Raw genomic sequence first — 18,726 nt, 5'->3', positions numbered from 1 at the left:
TAGAAAAACATGGCCCTAATGACAGCGTTATGCCACCCAAATGGTGTGTCAAAGCGTTTCACAGGGGGGGACCTGTGTGGAGCCGGTTGTGAAGCATGCCAAGTTCTGCTCTGCTGCACAGCTGCTGCTGAGGCAGGGATCACACTGCTGGAAAAGGGGATTTGTGGCGTTTAATGGTGCAGAGTCCCTGCACAACCTTGGGACAACAACAACAAAAAAGCCTGAACCATATGTAAAATGGGAGAGGTACCACCATTTGATTGCTATTTGGTTTATTATCTTTAGAGCCTATTAGAAAGCTGATGAAATACTCTCCCTGGAGTATACCTGGCACAGGCAAGGGAAAACATCTGATCCTTAGCAGGCTAAAAAATGGGCACGCTAGAGGAGAGATACTTGAAACAAAAAGCATCAGGAAAGAATGCCAAGAAGACAACACCTAACTTCTAGGGGACAATTTACGCCTCTGTTTACTTATCTATTATGCATTAATTGAAATGCTTCAAAGAAGTGGAACCTGGCGCTGCGTCAGATGAAGCCAGACCAGAAATGCTTTGACTCAGTACAGTGAGACTGTAAAAGCTGTGCAAAAAATATAACCAGAAGGATCTGTTTGTATAATTTAAAAGCTTTGAGAATTTAAGGGTATATTGCACACTGTGGTAAGGCGATGAATGGACCAAGAAAATGGGAGAAATGGTGAACTGTGCCACTGTTTTTAAACACAGATTTGTTTTCAGAAATGCTAACATGTTTCTTCTCAGCATCTTAAATAAAAAAAACCTTCTGTCTTATTTCGGAATCGTCCTGAGCTAAAAAAGAAGGTGGTTATAAGCAGAAAGGGAAACAAAGTGTTTCACCTCAACTCAAGCTCAGTGCTGTGAATAAAGGTTTACAGAGTGCTGTAGGTCAACCCCAAACTGCTTTGTTTATCTCATCCCTGATAAATTCCTCGCCTCTTTTTTTCTCGTTTTGACCCAAACACATTTTTTCCTTTGGAAGTGAACTATTTCACTACGACACCACAAAGCCCGTTGTTCTGCCGAGTGGGGAAGGAGCATCTCCAGTGGAAAAGAGAGGATGGAGGAGAAGCTGTGGCTTTGGCTTTGGGAGCAGACGCATCTCTGCAGCCTTTGACCCCAGCTTTCCTATGACAAGCACTAAGGAATGAGCAAGAGCAGCACTGAGGATTGTGCTGTGCTACTGCAGCCCCAAGACACCAGATCAGCATCTGGGGAGCATTGGGGTGGAGCTGTTCTACTCTCGTTGCACCCCAGGGTGATTTCTGTATTCTGCAGCAATGCTCTGCTGGGTCATCACACTGGAATTAGGCAGAGACGTTTCCAGAAGCACATCTTTGCAAATGACAGCTGACTCCTGGGTAATGACAGATTTGGAGACAATTATGACAGATAATTGTTTAATCAGAACTGGCATTTATCATGAAAATAATTACAGTGACGAAGCACGAGCACATTTCAGCTTAGGATCTCCGTTGTTCTGGCCAAGCCCTTCTTGCTGGTCATCAGCCCCATCTGCATTACCCTGAGTAACTCATTCAGGACTGTTCATACTCATGGCAGGTGGTGTTTGATGCACCACCAGAATCTAATCCATGAGATCAGTCTGGCATTCCCATAAGCACAAATCCCCAAATCTCCACTTCAGAGAGAAAAATTCACATCAGACTTCAGAACAACACTGGACATTACAGGTGGGTGTTGAAAGCCTTCATGGCTTTCCACATTGGCTTCCCTGCAGCTCTTCATGTCTTCTCTCTATGTAGTGTGCCACTGAGAGGCATCCACCTGCTCTTCTGCTGCAGGGAGCATTAAATATCTCCATTCTCCAGGTACAGGATTAGTCGTTCTCAACATGGGCATTTTCCAGCTAACAGATTAAGCCTCTCCTACTGGGCACACAGCATTGGGATGTTGTCTTTGAAGATTTAATGAACAGTTTGATGTTTGCTGTGCACTCCGGCTCCTCTCCTCCTGCAAGGAAGTGCAGCTAAGGGAGATGGAGAGGAAGGGGGGATGCTGCCCTCCTGCCAGCCCTCCTTCTGAGATGGAAGATAGAGCAACATCCACACCAGGTTGCATGAACACCCGAAGACTTGTGTAGCCACTGGGAACTGTTGCAGTCACTGGTTTATCCAGCAGCCTTCATGCTTTGAAAAATAATTTCCTCTCCCTCCTTTTGGCCAGCACAGTGATTTGCTGCCCGATGGCTTAGACAGTGAAAGAGTGGGATATTTTGGAAAGAGTGAAAAATATAATAAAGTGGGAACATGTCCACTTCCCTCAAATCCTGCTTAGCCTGATTTAAGGTTTTATTACGAAGGCAAAAATGTTGACAGTAAAATTATTGTTCTGTGCTGGGAGTGGTAAAGCAGATTTTTAGGCACAGAGAGAAGGGAGCTGACTGCTCTCATAAATAAGTCAATGTGTTACTCCTGCTAGACTGGAAGTGGAATGACAGCTCTTCCACATACTGATGCTCTATTTCTCTGCAACCTGCACTACACTGAAGCGTGCTAAAAATATCCTGCAACCATCCCCTGCAAAGCACATGCTTCAGGGCTGGGGAAACACCTGGAGCAGGGCAGGTTTGGGACGGTCACCTTGCAGCTCCCTGCGCCCCAAAGCCAGCCATGCTCCCCATTGCACCACCACTCCCATTTCATGAACTCAATTTGCCACCACGTTCCAAGGCAGAGTGCTATTTGGGGATGAAAGTTTCCTCATTCCTCAAAATGCCCAGGGCATGTCACCACCCCTCTGGGAAACCCAGTGGAAGAAGCCAATGAGGTGTCATCAACACCCAGGCTTTTTCTCCCCTTTATCTTCAGTTTAATGCCAGAGATGCATAAGGAAAGAGAAAGCACAGGCGTGACATGGTGATTCATGCTTACCTTCACCCATGCAGTGAACAAGTCACCAATCAGCTGCTCTGTCCCTATCTCCTTATTTAATGCAAATTGACATAGACTCACAGATTCATTAAGGTTGGAAAAGAGCTCTGAGATCCCCAAGTCCAACCCCAGCCCACCCCACTGTGCCCACATCCCTCAGTGCCACATCTCCATGGCTCCTGAGCATCTCCGGGGACCGTGATCCCCCCACCCCCTGGGCAGCTGTGCCACTGCCTGACCACTAATGCTTTAAGTAAATGAAAACAGAAAAGTTAGAGGACAATGATATTGTTGTGGCAGCCTGAGGTTCCTGAGCCACATGGGTGGATGAGGACGTAAAGGGAGAGCTGAGCAGCAGTTTCCAGGGCACTTTATGCACCGCTCTGTGTCTCTTCTCGCTTACAGTGATATAACCCAGGAACAATTCCTTTGGGAAACGACTTTCCTAGCAGTGCAGCAAGGAGAGCCCTCTGGGCAGGGACCCACACCCCTGCCTTCCTGCTGCATCACCTGCCTTCCATTAAGTCTGTTAGCCCTGATGCTAACTTGCACCTGAAATCACTGCAGGGCACACAGTAGTGTGCTGCAGGGCCCAGCTCCTTGCAGTTGCTTTCCCAAGGGCTGCTCCAGCTGCACGCACAGATTCTGGGGAGGCACAGCCTGGCCCATACGGTGCACAGAGGCTCTGGAGAGGCGGCACTCTGCCAACACAAAATGTGTCACTGTGAAGGGCTTGGTTACAATGCTGCTCCTTCAATCATGACAAAAAAAACCCCACAAACGTTCTGCTCTGAAAAAGGAAATTCACTGACTCCTTCTTGAGCCAAAAATAAGGGAAAAGGCTGTGCGATTCGTTTATTTGAATAATAAGCATTTCAAAGTTATCTAAACAGCACTAAGACCAGGGAAATCTCTGTTTATTTTATCAGTCCGGCTTTGCCACAGGATTGATGCTGGTGCTCCAGGCAAACTTGTCCCCTTCAACTCCTTAAACACGGCAGCTGGGAGAGGCTGGGGTGGGGGGGAGGTCTGCCTGCACAGCCCCAGTTCTGCTGACTGCTGTAAGCAGGAGAAACTGGAAACGTTTGTGGTTACGTTCTGGAGCAAGCTGCTGTTTTACGGGTGACTTGAGGCACATTTCATCACTCGGTCCCCCCCTTTCCCTTCTCTAAGTCTATGCTGGAGCCAGATTGGTGACAATCTACAGTTAGAGCTGTTAATGACAATGCCATGTGTATTTTCAGCTGAATTTCTTCTCTCCCTGGCTAATTACTATGCTATTCTCAGCAGCCTTTACAATCCTTTTATTTTGTGGCTGGACACAAAAGCCTGTTTGCTACTGGACCACTTCTTTCCAACAGAACTTCATGAGAATACTGAGTAAGGTATGAAAACTCCATTGAAGCAACCGCTGTCCTGGGCTGCAGAGTCACTTTCCAGGGTTTGATGTTTGCTGCCAGCAGTTTCCAGGAGGTTTTCTACCTGCAAAGGGATTTCCTCCCCATCTCCCTGGGGTGCAGCTCCTTGATTTGTGCCAAACAGGTGCAACACTGGCTCCATTTGGGGTCATTGGAGGAAGCAGTGGGCTCATGGAGATGCCCAGCTTTCCCTGGCCACCACACCAGCCCTGTGTTGTTTATAAGCGGAGGCAGCCAGGCAGAACAACCCATTCTCCACCTGAGTGCTTTCCTGCTGACCTGAAATGGCCCAGCTCCATTTGGCAGAAGGGCAGCACAGCTTCATAAGGGGATGCTGCACCTGCAGAGCAAGGACTGGCAGGTAGAGTCATGGCTCTGTGTGATGCAGCCAAATGTATTTGCAAAGCTTTGCATTCTGACATCAGGGTGAGTTTCCCTAGAGCATTCTGCATTAGTTGGCCAAAGGCTGGCCATGGAGTCAAGGAATCATAGAATTGGTTAAGTTGGAAGGGACCTTTAAACGTCATCTAGACCAAGTGCCCTGCACTGAAAAGGGGACATACAGCATCCCTGCACCCCACAGAGCTCAAACAGCTCCTGTGTGACACTCAGGGAGAGACTTCTAGGAGGGAAATAGAGAGGCACACCTTGCTGCAGAAACCGAGATATGCCCTCCCAGCTAGGCATGGGGCTGCAGATCTGCCTCCCAGAAAGCAAAGACAATCCACAGCTGAAAAGGAATTAGTGCCTGGCAAATCTGCAGCTGGGCTTGAATGCTTTATCCACAGCACCCGCAGGGCATGCATGGCAAAATCATCTCTGCAGATCGACCCGTGTGTCCTTAAAGCAAACTGCCCCCTGACTGCTCAGGGTTATCCCCATGCATGGCAAAACAGGGCTGTCCCATCCAGGCGCTGCCACCTGCCCCACAACAAGGGGGGTGCTGCTGTCCCACCCCATAGCACTGTGTGACAGCAGGAGCAGACCTCTGCAGCACAGGGGGCAGCCCCTGAGAGCCCCCAAAGCAATTTTTTGCCTGGCTAATGCTTAAGAGATGGAATTTAACACGGCAGTATAGGACATGAGAAAACCTCTGGAGTGTGCCTGGTAATTTTCCCTTTCCCAACCAGAATTGTTTTGGAGTCATGAAGGCGGAAGGCAGCTTTTCTCCCACTGTAACATCTCTGAATGCGAACGGTCTTTCCTGAGAAGTCTCCACTGATAAAAGGGGAGGAAGGAAGAAGGGAAGGGAAGCTCTCATGGAACTGGAAGGCCTCCTGCATGGTCTCTTTGTGACACAGCCACCTCCTGAGGAAGACATCTTTCCAACCCGTTCCAGAGGAGCTCAGAGCACACAGGCAGTGACGAGGGGAGACCTTGTTTGCTGGAAGAGATGCCGAGACCGGAGCCAACACCCTCAAGAGCCCCTTTGCATTATTCAGCACCGTGGAGCCCGCAGCAGTTTCTCTGCAGAGCTGGGGCACGAGCATGATCCACAGCAGAAAGCAAAGCAGAGCAGATCCCTGTCCTGGTAACCCTCAGAGGTTTGGCCACATTTCTCCTCTGTGACAGGAGAATGGGACAAGAGTTGGGGAGCAGGAGTAATCTGACTACAAAGGGTGGGCAGGAGACATAAGGACTCAGTCAGAAGAGCAGACAAAAACCTATTAATAAAGTTCCTAAAGAACCTACAGCGTTACACCTGACAAATTCATCACATGAATACATAAAGGAATAAAACAGCTCCAGATAATTGCAGGGCACGAGAACATGTTCAATGTCATCTTAAGCTTGGCAAAATTAATTTTCCTGACAGCTTGTTTAAAATGGAAACAGGCTGTGCAATTAGAAGACACACAACCCACGCACATGGCATGCAGTGTGGTCGGTGGGGTTCACCTTTACCTTTATGGGGGCAGCTTTAGGTGAGGCTGCAGGGCTGTCCCCTGGGTGAGGGCTGCAAAGTCTAACTCTCCCCCACTGCAACTCTGTGCAATGCCCACCTGCTTTCCTGATGCTGCACCTTGTAGGTCCCAGCCCTATTTTCCTCCTCCTTTCCTGGATGTCAGTGTTTCCCAGAGGTCTTTATGCTCTGGGCCCTTTCCTCTGGTTGTGCAGATGAGTGCAGGGTGTCAGGTGCCGATTTTGCAGAACAGCAGCTTTAAGCTCAGGTTCCCTCATTCAACTCTCCTTAGCACTCATCTATGGAGCACCAGGCACAGAACAGCACTGTATTAATCGGAGCAACAGAAAAGCCAGGCTGTTAATCTTCATAATGTGCCTCTCAGTGGGGATTTCACTTGAATGTTGTTTGCATTAAATATGATACCAACTGCTGGATATGCAGTTATAAATAAATTAAAGGCCACAGTTAAGTCAAATACTGTCCCACTGCTGAGTGCAGACTCCGGTGTGAGCTCTGTTTACAACAAAGAGCACAGATTCAGCGCTGGAGGAAATGGCAGCAGCAAGTTCTGCCCTCAGTGCTCTGCAAAACTCATTGTGGGGACTCTTAACCCCTCCACGGGCACTGCGGTGTCAGCCCAGCAGAGCCAGGGGGCAGAACTGAGGCCCAGGGGAAAATCTGGGCAGCAGTATGGGATTCAGACCTGGGACACGGAGGTGCTCCCTGCAGAGCTCCGGGGTCAGGGCAGACATCAGCACAGCGCTGTGCCACGGCCTGGTGCCCTCCTGGCCGCAGCTGCTAATCCAGCCCTAAGCCCCTGAGCAGCTTTCAGAGCATGCAAGCTTACCGCCAACCAACCTGCTACAGAAACACCACCCTCAGGGCCTCTGCTTTCCCCATGCTCTGACAGTGGTCTTTCCTCATGCGGCCATGAGGCAACGTGTGCACCTCCTTTTGCACGGCAGAAGTCCCAACAACACTCCTGCATAACTCTGTCGCCTTTCAAGGGGTCTTCCATTTCTTCAGGCAGCACCGTGGGTTGGTGACTGCGGTCAGATATCTCTGCATGGTGTGAGCCCTTCCTCCTGCACTGCTTTATCACACACTCAGAACTGGAGGATGAAGTGTGGCAGTGTCGGCATAACTGACAGTGACGAAAGGAATTGAGTGTGGGCTGCGGGGAGGGACATTTCTGTGCGTTTCTCTTTTGAATGAAATGAGTAAATTAAATGTATAAATTGTCCTCTTGAGGATAAAATGCAAGAAGGAATCAATAGAATGATGCAAGCAACGAGGTAAACTTTCCCGGTGGCTGCGTGCGTTGCATTTTAATGAGATGGTTTGGAAAAGAAACACAGCATAGGAGGGAAAAGCAAATTAATATTAAATTGGTATTGAGCACACTCAGATACTTGTGGGCTTACAAAACCCATTCTCTGGGAGAGCAGGGTGCTACAGCTCTACTGCCGACTGAGACCACATCCATGCGGTTCAGCTCTGCAGACCTGCATTGCTTTTGATTGTGTTGCAATGACTGGGATGTGGCATCGCAACAACCCCATTAATTAGTTGCTTGGAGCCTTGATCAAAACCAGGGCTCTGCCGAGCTCAACATCGCCCTGCATCAAAGCGCTCTCGGCTGCTGTGCAGCAGTTCTGTGCTGCAGAGATCTGCTTGGAGAAGATGAGCTGGGAGAGCAGACCCCGATCCCCAAGGCTGAAGGAGGAAAGCAGTGAGATGGTTGAGGGGTGAGCAGCAGAAGCGAGCCCAGCAGGTGAGCACTGCTCAGGGCAGGAGAGGAGCCACTGGCCTACAGTGGGAAGGGAACCAATGTGGTCATTGAGTTGCTCCAAGTGACTGCAGTGAAGGCCCACAGAGAGTTCTGGGCTCCTCATCTCCTTCCTTTCAAAGTAGCTCCTGCAATAGAAGAGCTCCCTGAAGAAGGAACCAAGCTCCAGGAGCAAGATAATAGGTTCGCTTCCGAAGCACAAGTTGGCTCTACCAGCAGTGGCTTTAAATTTATTCGTTATTATCTAGAAGGAGTAGTAGTTGGCAGGAAGTACCAGAGGGTATTTGCAAAGAGAAGGGAACACGTTGCTGAAATCAGATTACATCCCCAGCTCTGTCTAGGCTGCCTGTTCCTCTTCTATATATTTAGAAATCCTCTTGGCAAAGAGACAACTTTATAAAGGGAGATTTACAGCACAGGGTGCGGTATCTGGGGGGATGCAGACCTGGAGGCTGGCTGCAATCTATGGGTGAGGAGCACAGGGTGAGGGTGGGTGGGTGGTACAGCTGCCCCCAGGGCACTGCCCCAGCCCAGCAGCCGCTCTGACAGCTCCGAATAACTGAGATCCAAAGGGCTCTTCACTGTGAGTGTCTTCACAATACAGAGGTGCCTTCAGGTTCCATCTGTGAGCGCTTTGGATAGAAGAGATGCTTTTCTTCCCTCCCGTTCAGATACGGAAGGCTTTGTGAAAAGTTATTTTTAAAACATTTAAACTAGAAAATCTCATTGCCTGCCTTCAGCTGGCAGCCATCTCCAGCCCCTGAGAAATTAGAAGCTTCAAAGAAACTTATCTTTCTCTATCAAGCAAGAGCACAGTTAAAAAGAACCTTGCTCACTGCTATTTTATTTCCTCGGTAGAGATGAGCTGCCATGGAGCCGTGCCCAGCAGCACACTTACTGCACTGCTGAATGTTGAAGTGGGAAAACCACAGGAGGGGGGAAACAAACAGAGCCTGCACACAACGCAGCCATGTCCAGCCCTGTCCCATAGCATCCTCTGCCCCTTAGGAGCAGGAGGGACAGCTTTGTGGTGGCCCAGAATGGAGGAGGCCGATGCACACACAGTGCACTCAGAGGGACTGAGCGCAGGATGCAAACGTGTCTCACTGCTGCTGCCCTCCCACCCATAGGAAATTCAACAGCTGACACTTTGAATGCAGAGAAATGCTGGGGATGAACCGGCAGCTCAGCAATTTCTGCCTCCCAGAGAGGGCTGATACTCCATCACCACCACCTATTTATTCGAAACCAACCCCTGGCACTGATTTCTTGAATAACTCATCAGCTCGACTGATTTATTGTCAGCTTTTCTTTTTTTTTTTTTTCTTTAATCCCACACCTATCGTGCCTTGAAATTAGATTGAAGAAATGGCACCCACAGGAGGCAAAGCGTGTGGGCTGATGTTATTGAGTTTGCCAAATGCATCACGTGGGGAAGGGCAGGTCTTTGTGAAACCCTCTGCTCACATGTGTCCTTGCAGAGGGTGACGGGCCAGCAGCCAAGGTCACACCAGACAGGAGACCACAGGGTGATCACATGTGTATGAAGGTAGAAAAATGGCTGGGGAGGCTCAGAGCTTATAATCTGCTTTCCTCTGCCACACCAGCCTGAACGATGAGAGGAATGTGGGGAATGGAGATAAGGGAGTGTGGGCATTGGAAGCACCTCCAGCTTCACATGGTGTGAGTGTTCCATGCTGGAGAACAATCAGGCAGATTGGGAGTGGAGTAACAGAGCTGCACCTGCTTTCTGCAATGAAGAGAGGGATGCTAGGACCACAGCTTGCTGTGTTGGCATCTAACAATGCCTGTTTTAGGGCTCATTGGTCGCAACGCTCAGACCTCATCAGCTCAGGGTCCCACCATGCTCCCAACCTCTCTGGACACTTTGCTCAGCTGCTCTCCTCTCCTGACAATGGCACCCACCCCCTTCACAGCTGAGAAATGGAACGGTGACATCATTGGTGCCCAGAGCTCCTGCCCCTGGATGCGGCCGTCAGGTGTGCTGGGCCGGACACAGGAAGCACAAGTGCCATCTGCACATCTCCAGCAGATGATGGAAAAAGCCTTTAAGGGGAAGGAGGAGGAAGCAGGGAGAAGACAATTAAATAGCTGCTTTAAATGATCTGGAAGGAGATTAAAGGCAGCTGCATTTTTTTTCTCCTCTGGGAAGAGGAGCCACTAGAATACCTTCATCTCTTCTGCTTTTACAAGGTGCTGTTAAGAGGAAAGTGTAAGAGCTGAATTGATTGGCCACGTTTCCTCACTTTTGATTCCCTCCAGATGACATCTCGAGAAGGGGGCTGGGGAGGGAAAAAATATCAAGTGAATTAAAATCAATTGGGGGGGGAAAAAAAAGAGAAGACATTACGTAAGAACTGGCAGAACACAGCAGGCCAAGTGGTTATGTAAAGCAACAAACACAGGAGCTTGCTCAAGTCAGATCCAGCTGTACGATGGACCATGTGTAAATGGCCTTGGACTGGGTGGGCTGAGTTTGCTGGATCAAAGTCCTGCTGACCTGTGCAGGCTGTGGAAAGAGGCAGACTTTTAAAACTTTGCATTGGACACAGTCCTGCCACAAAGGAGCTGAGCTGTGCTGCTGCTGATTGGACTCCCCTGGTGGGCAGAGACCCTGTGCCTCTATCTATCCAAATCAGTTCATCAGCCAGGCTCCAGGGGTAGGATTATCACCATGTAAGTGACTGAAAACAGCCCTGCTACTAAAAGCCATAGCAGGAATTTGGCTGTGACTGAAGGAAAAGAGACCAGCCTCAGTTCCTCTGGCCAACATTAGTATAAACGCAGAATTCCTGAACCTAAGCCATCGACTAATCCTGGATACGACATGCAAGCAAATACGGAGAGAATTCAGCCCTTTGGTTTTACTCATTGCTGTTTTTCATGTGCTATGGAGAGACCCTTGCCAGGTTTATTTGCAGGGCCCCATGGACCTGCTGGGCATCCTGCCACGTGTCCTCACTGCAGAAGGTGTAAGGGAGTGCTTGCAACACCGTGCGTGGGATGCTGGGCCCCTTGGATAAACGGGGGTTGAGTAGATGAACTTGGAAGCATGCTTAGGGCCAGGGAAGCATTCAGGCCAGCTGCCTTGTGTGAGGGATTGTGCACACAAGAAAGAGCTCCTCCATCCCCAGCCCCAGTGTCTGCCCCCTCCTTCCCATCCCATCAGATCTGAAGCCTTTCAGCACATCACTTCAGTGCAAGAGGATATAAAGCAGAGTACCTGCTCGGGCAAATGGTTGTTTCATGTGCGGTGTTATTTACTCTACCATGAGCAGACTTCATAAAACAACAAATAATGGACCTGCAGGATGGGAGAGCTGCAGCCACACAAGAGTGGGATGACGCACAGCAGAACTGCATGGAAAAAGTCCACCCAAACCAGTGAGAAATACACAGCTCCCACTGTGCTTCCCAAGAAGATCCCCTAGCAAGTAATCAACCCGGAGCCCATGGAGCTGTGATGGTTTATGGAAGCTCGGGGCCTGCTGCCATGTGTTTCAATAAATGGGTTCACACCAGCTGTCTGCATCAATAAACCACCGGCGTGTATCAGACGCCCTACACAGGCATACAAACAGCAAGGGTCTGGAAAGGGGTAACGTGAACTACCCTACTGAGACCAAAAGGCTGCAAGTGGCCCAGTCAGAGCCTGGGGGACGTTCTGCAGCAAGGCCACCAAGCCTGGGTTGTGCCACACCACGGCACGAGAGGAAAACAGTATTTGCACTGCCACCCAGACAGTAAAATTGCCGTCTTTTTGGTACAGGATGGGCGGTGCATGCTGGTGGATGTGGGGCAGTCACTGAGTGGTTTCCTGTTTTGAGAGCAAAACCACGAGCAGTCAAAAGCACGAGTGCTGACCCACAGGAGAACGGAGCCCACATTTCGCTCTGCCTCACAGCTCTCTTATCTGGTGGTGCCACAACGAGCAGCTGTTATAACCTCCTCCAGCTGAAGTGGCATGAAAACATTAATTTACTTGTATGGAAATGGCTTTGAGAGGTGCTTAATTTGCATGGGGGAAAAAAAAACACCATAAAATTGGCTGCAGCGTGTGCTAGAGGATGTGTGCCAGTTAAAGTGTTAACTAGACCTAAATGATGTACTATAATGGACTTATTCCTGTGACCAGATCCCCAAACAATGCCAACATCCAAACCAGACGCCCCTAACAGACAGAAGGAACAGGCGAGCTTGGCACTGAGGAGAACATAATAAACCAGCCTGACTTCAGCAGCTGTGAAGCTGCTGATAAACAAAGCTGGGAAGAAGCGCTGCAGTAAGGAATTAAATGCCAGAGGTCGCGTGGAGCTCACGCCGTGATGGCACGAGGAGGGATGCTCAGCGCCCTGCGGTGCTGATGGGTGACACCCTGCAGGGCACTCGTGTGTTGCTCTGCCTGCTTAGCAGTGTGTGCTGCACTGAGCAATCTGTAACTACAAGAGGAAGGCCAGTAATTACTTCTTAGAGTTGCGCAGGTCGAGTGGTACACGTTAAGCGACGCGAGCAGAAATCGAGTGTGCGGCGTGTTGTTTGAATGGTTAACTCTTGTTCTCTTTTGGTAAGGAAATCTGCTTGTTCACACAGTGCAGCTCCTTTTGGGAATGTCCATCAGAACTTACAGACTCCAAGCAAAGAGTGAGGAACTTTGTCAGGAGGAGCCTTCAATGAGGACACCCAATGCTCACCATGGGGAGGCGGTGGCTCCAACCCAGGGAAGGGCATCCTCCTGGGCTCCGCAGAGTGAGCGCTGGGCTATGAGTCTATAAATGGTTACATCTGCTCTGTTTAGGGCCTGACTTGCAATTAGTCACCAAATAAAACCTCTCGGAGAACCGATGGTTTCAAAAAGTAAAAAAGAATTTAAAAAATCCCAATTGACTTTAGGCAGTTGGCCAAACAGGAAGAATGAAATATGTTGAGTGATTTCATACGAGAGATTTGCCAGCTCGGGCAACTGTATCATTGCTCTGATTAATTTAAAAGCAGAAAATGAACGAAAGAGATGTAGAGACCTGCTCTGAAGCAGCCTCAGCCCTCTGCAGAACTCAAGGGCTCCGGATTTCTGAACTGTGGGACCTCCGCGCATCACTCTCACGCATTACCATTGCCCTTTCCTTCACAGGTCTTCCATTATTCGTTGCTTTTTGGGTTTTTTTTTGTTTTTTTTTTTTTTTTCCAACCCCTGCACAGCTTACAATGTGAGAATGCTCAATCACACGCTATGCAATGGTTTCCCTTAATGCACTTCAAACCTGACTTGCAGCTGCTTTGCTTACTCACCCTGCAGCCCCCCCCCCCCCCCCCACCACGGGGCCCTGCTTCACGTTGGGTGCTGAGGAATGAGCCCCAAGCCATGAAATTAGTTCCTATCTTAGCAAATCTTTGTAGCCAGGTCCCCCAGAAGGAAAGGTATGCTGCTCCCCCGCTGCCCCCACGGCTGCCTCCTTCCTTTTACTTTTCAGTGCATTCACAAGTGAAATGATGATAAAAAATGTAAGGGAGAGGCCACAGGCAAACTTCATACACAATGCATTAATGTCTGCCTGTCTTTTACTCGCGTAACAGGATAAGGTAGAGCCTGAATAACAGCAAGACTGTAAAATATGTTGAGAATTGTTCAATCTCCATAGACACGGCCAGGAAATAATCTGCTCTCCTCAGCCCTATCGTGTTAACACAAAGCATGGGTTTAATCCTTAAAGGAAGATAAGTGGAAATAATGCATTCCAGCCACATTGTTCTTAAATCAGATGGCTCACACCTCCTTAGAGAATACAGAATTTGGGTTAAGCACACTGGGCTGCCTCTAAGAAAAGCTACAAAGCTACAGGGGAAACAGCCTCCGTGATCTGAAAGTGAAAGTTAGGCATGGAGGCAAAATTTGGGGGGAATTCAGTGCTTCTGTGGGGGCTGAATTTTGGTCACTGGAGCAGTAGTGCAGTGGGAAACATCCCATAACATCTGCAGGCTGTGGGCTTACTCCTGTCTGTATCCTCACCCACTTTTAGTGGGAGAAATCATTCTGTTTCCATTTAAGTTCTTTACCTGCAGGAACATTTTGAAGGCTTTATTACACTTGCATTTTAAAACCCTAATTGGCTACAGATTAGAGCCACCTGAAATTCATGTTCCAAATAGAAGATTGAGAAGCTATCACACATAAGCCTGGCGGCAAAGGAGCTATGGAGATCGGTGTATTGCTCTTTCTGCCTTTCCTTCCACTTCTCTTACATTTTTCAAGCCTAATGCTCCAGTGAACAAATGCCTCAACCCCTCAGAGTGCTGTGAGTGGTGATGCTGAAATCCTTTCCACGCATGGGAGTGTTAGATTAAGCAGTGCATGGAGACCAGCAAAGCCTTTCTGAAGTCAGGGAAGGGGCCACCAGCTAAACCAGCTATGGTTTTCCCCAGACAGCCAAAATAGCAGCCTCTCGCTTTGCAGCTGCTGTTCCTGTCGGCTGCCTATGCTGCCCGAAACTTTCTGAGATCAGTCCGTTACTCTACGGATGAAATGAGCTGTGGGTCATCCCAAGAAGCTGGGAGGGGGACGGGGGGGAGAGCGGAAAGATGGGTTTATTTGCCCTGATGCTGCCGGTCCCTTTCCAGCCGAAGGGGAGGGGGTGCAAAGAAAGGCTGAGGATCTCTGCGTGCAAATCCCAGGGGTGCGGGACAGAGGGCTCTGCTCCGGGACAGGGCGAGCTGCGTGCGGGCAGCAGGGACAGCTGCTCGGAGGGGGCTGCGCCAGCCTGGGGCCGGACGGTTCACCCCGGTGTTCAGCCCAGTGTTGGAGGGCAGGATCCGTATGGGGCACAGCAAACATAGCCGACATCCCTCCACCCCCCAAACCCCGCTGCCCGCCCGCATCCCGGGCCGTTCGGTCCCGTCGGGGCTGCTCCGCTTCCCCGCTTCCCAAAGCCGGCTCCCCAGCCTCGTCTCCCCCACCCACTCCTCCCTTCTCTCGACAGACTTTGCGCTTTTCCAGCTCAGGGAAGGAGGCAGCCTCCCGGTCCCGGCTGCTCGGGGTCCTCACCTGGATGACCGTCTTCAGCGTGGAAGTGTTCACGATGGTGGTGCAGATGATGGAATCCGGATCCTGTTCCTTAGCATAAATCTCCCCCATGGTAAAGATCATGGGGATGGCCAGGAGGAAGGAGGCAATCCAGATGCAGCTGATGAACTTCTTGGTGCGGCTGCGGGACATGATGCTCTTGGCTTTGAAGGGGTGGCAGATGGCCATGTAGCGCTCCACGCTGAGGCTGGCGATGTTGAGCGCCGTGGCATAGGTGCAGGCGTCCCGGAGGAAGTAGTAGCCCTTGCAGACAGATCCTCCAAAAGCCCAGGGATGATGGACCCAGATGAAGTTGTAGAGCTCGATGGGCATGCAGAGGAGGAAGATGAGGAGGTCGGAGAAGGCGAGGCTGGCCAGGTGGTAATGCACGGTGCTCTGCAGGTTCTGCAGCGACTTCTTGCGCACCAACGTGTACGCCGTGATGGAGTTCCCCACGGTGCCCACGAAAAAGAGAGCCAGATAGATGATGGTCACCATGACTTTGGAGTAGATATCGGTGTTGACGTCCAGATCCTCCTCGTCGGGTCCTTTGGAGAGCAGGTCGGAGCGGTTGGAGGCGTTGGGGTGGAGGTGCTGGGAGCCTCCGGGCACGGCCGGGGCCGTGGCGTTGGGGTGCATTCCGTGGCCGGGCCGCCCCGCCGGGGCTGCAGCTCGGAGCCGCCGCACGCCCCGACGTACCGCTGCCCCCAGCGAGGAAACTTGGCTCGTTTTAATGCGGCGAGGAGGAGGCGCCTGCCGCTGCCGGGCTGCTGTGCGCGTGTGAGTGTGTGACACACACACACACACACACCGGAGCAGCCTCGCCGCGCTGTGTGCAGCCCGCAGCTTTGGAATCTCCTCCCTACAGCTTCCCGGAGCCCAGATGTGCCCCTGCACGGCAGGCGCTTCTCTGCACACGCACACACACACACTGCCGCCCGCCTCGCACAGCCGCGCCGGCACACGCCGCACCGCCGCCCCCCGATCTGCCTTCCCCCGGTCCCAGGGACGGCCCCTCCTCTCGGCTCCCCCTGCCCGAGCCCCGCTGCCAAGAGGCTTCGGCAGCCCCAGCCCGGTGCCCGAACTGGAGCCGATGGGGAGGAGCGGCTGGGCTGGGGAGAGGAGGCTGCGGAGCTCCGGGGACTGGACCCCCCTCCTCCCGTTGGAACCCCCATCTTTATCCCATGCAAAGTCAGGCACAGAAGCAGGGCTGAAAGGTGAGGTCTGGCAGGGGACTGGGAAAGTGCCGTAGCCCTAATTACCCCCTCAGCTCGATCCCCCAGTCGTGAGAGACACCAGATGTGCATCCTTGGACATTCCCGAGCATCCAAATACACACACACTGCTTCTTCTAGGAGGAATGCATTTAAAATGCATTTAAAACACATACAAACATCTACCTCTGCCCTGAGACTTCTCAGCCCTACAGCTCAGCAGCATCAGCAGCAAGCTGCTTTGCTTTGATCCCCATATGTCACTTTTCCCTTAGCTCCACATCCTCCAGTTTGGGGATGAGTGTCCTCTCTGAGCTGCTCTGTTGCAGGGGGTGTGAGGATGCCACGGTGATGCTGAGGGTGATAAAGAGATCCCCCACAGCAAAGGTCTCCCCAGGATAGGGGTTATCGAGGGTTACTTTCTCAGGCTCGGGGTGCTGAGCTGGATGCTGCCTTGTAAAACCTCAGTGTGCTGTTTACTTGATTGTCTTGATGATAAAGCTCTTTACTACTGCACAGAGATCTAGGAAATCTCATCCAGGGATTTCCCATCCACTGATTTGGCCAAAGCAACCATCACTTGTCTGAATTTATTTGCTGACAGATGTTGTGTTTCCAAGCAGCGGTGGGCTCTGGGTGCACTGATGCCTTGCAGACCACTCACCTATTTGATGCAGGAAGATATCTAATCCTGCAGTCAATCAATCTCTGCATGCATACAGTGGACTTTTTACACAGCCAGCCACCAATGACCAACATTCCCCCATTTTTCTCTTAATTCTGGCTGACAGCATCACCACAGAAAGCTGACCAGAACCAGATTTATTTAGTCTTATGTAGTCATATAAACATGGAGAGAAATGTTTTCTAGCATTCATCCCACACTGGTTTAAAGAATGACTAATAATCTCTTAGCACCAATGTTCCTTTTATCTACAAATTTTTGTTATGAGGTCTCTGTCAGAATAGAGGAGTTCGTCAGGGCTGGGGTCCCCAGCTGCTCTCACCCCCTGTTCCATGTCCTTGTGCTGCTGTCTGAAGTACAGCTGCAGTGGGGGCTGTGCTCTTTTCCCAGATTCCCACTGCTCCTCTTCCTTAGTCCCCCATTTGCAGCAGCTTGCAGTCCTGTGATCCAAGCCCAAAGCCGTGCTCCTGCACTAAAACACTTCTCCCTGAGGCAGTGAAAAGGTTCCTTTGGGATCCTTGTCCATAACAAAGAGTTATTGTCCCTTCCTGGCCCTGTAACTTCATTTTGGCCTTGTGGAAAGCAATTGCTATCCCCATAAACTAGATACCCATCAGCTGGTCTAATTTTACAGCGTGTATGTGCACGTTTATATCAATAGCTGTCTCTAGAAATGCTCTGTTTTGGATTCTGTTGCCTTGTGTTTCTGCACACAGGCAATGCAGGCACGGCTGCTGACAAGGAAGATATTACATCTCCTCGTTCTGTCCCAGCAGCCGTTCCCAAGTGCTCCAGGTACCACCTCCTCCACTTTCCCTCTGTGCCAAATGCTGGCAGAGAGTACCCAGAGATACGGCTAAAAGAGAATTCTAATTACACTCTGAACTATCAGCTACCTGGAATCAATGTAGCTGTTGATTTACAATCAGCACTTCATCAGGCTGGTGCAGTTTGTGTCAACTGCCAAATCTCCACTTTCATAAAAGCCCATTAGAAGGGTACCTCTTTTTCAGCTCTTCCTAGCAGATGAGGCTAAATAGCAAGGATGTCAACTCACTGCTCCTCTATCAACCCAACCAGCGAGCTTGCACCTCTTGTAGAGTCATCAGAGAGCGTGAGTGCATGACTGGATGTGAAATCATGATGTGACTCTCCAATGTACACCGGTGCTGGTAAATTTACCACCAATTTATCCTAGCTGAGCCTGAGTGTGCTGCCTTCCCAGAGTCTGCCTGCTGACATACAGCTTTCCCATTCCCCGTGCAGAAGCATAGGTCACCTTGTAAAGAGGAAAATAAAAGAGAGCCTTAGCATATCACCAGCTGGAAAAGGGTCAGCCTCTCTCATATCTTTATAGGAAGGTTTTGTTCTACCTTCTGTCCTCACATTGCTTTTACAGAGCTGGATACCTACCTGTGGTGCAGAGCTGAGCCCTGAAAACCCTGCCCTTGGAATGGGCAGAGCTGTGGTGCCAAGCAAAGACAGCAGCCCACAGAGAACACCTCCCTGCACACTATTAGTGTCCCCATTACTTGTGCATGACCTGAAGATACATTGTTGTATCTACGTTGTGCAGTCCCCTTCCTTGTGTGGGGTATTGAAATGAATGCCAAACCATCTCTTCTTGCCTTCACCTCTGCTCCCTGCAGGGATATAATCCATATTCTCCTTCAAGCAAAAGCAGAGCCGGAGGTGCACCCTTCTCTCCTCGTTCACTAAGGCTTC

At 50.4% G+C, this 18,726-nt stretch overlaps 1 protein-coding gene across 1 annotated transcript in view; it reads right to left on the bottom strand.

Moving 5' to 3' along the window:
• Positions 1 to 15,814, bottom strand: part of NTSR1 (neurotensin receptor 1) — a 45,019-nt gene extending 29,205 nt beyond the window's left edge. The window contains 1 exon segment of the mRNA NM_001245982.1: positions 15,085 to 15,814. Within this exon segment, the coding sequence (NP_001232911.1) occupies positions 15,085 to 15,741 (657 nt within the window). The 5' untranslated portion in view covers positions 15,742 to 15,814.
• Positions 15,815 to 18,726: the final 2,912 nt, after the last annotated feature.

This window comes from Gallus gallus, chromosome 20 (assembly GCF_016699485.2).
Source record: "Gallus gallus isolate bGalGal1 chromosome 20, bGalGal1.mat.broiler.GRCg7b, whole genome shotgun sequence".
NCBI classification, from domain to species: domain Eukaryota; kingdom Metazoa; phylum Chordata; class Aves; order Galliformes; family Phasianidae; genus Gallus; species Gallus gallus.
Note: the sequence above shows the minus strand (reverse complement) of the source record. Positions and strands in the feature narration are given on the sequence as shown.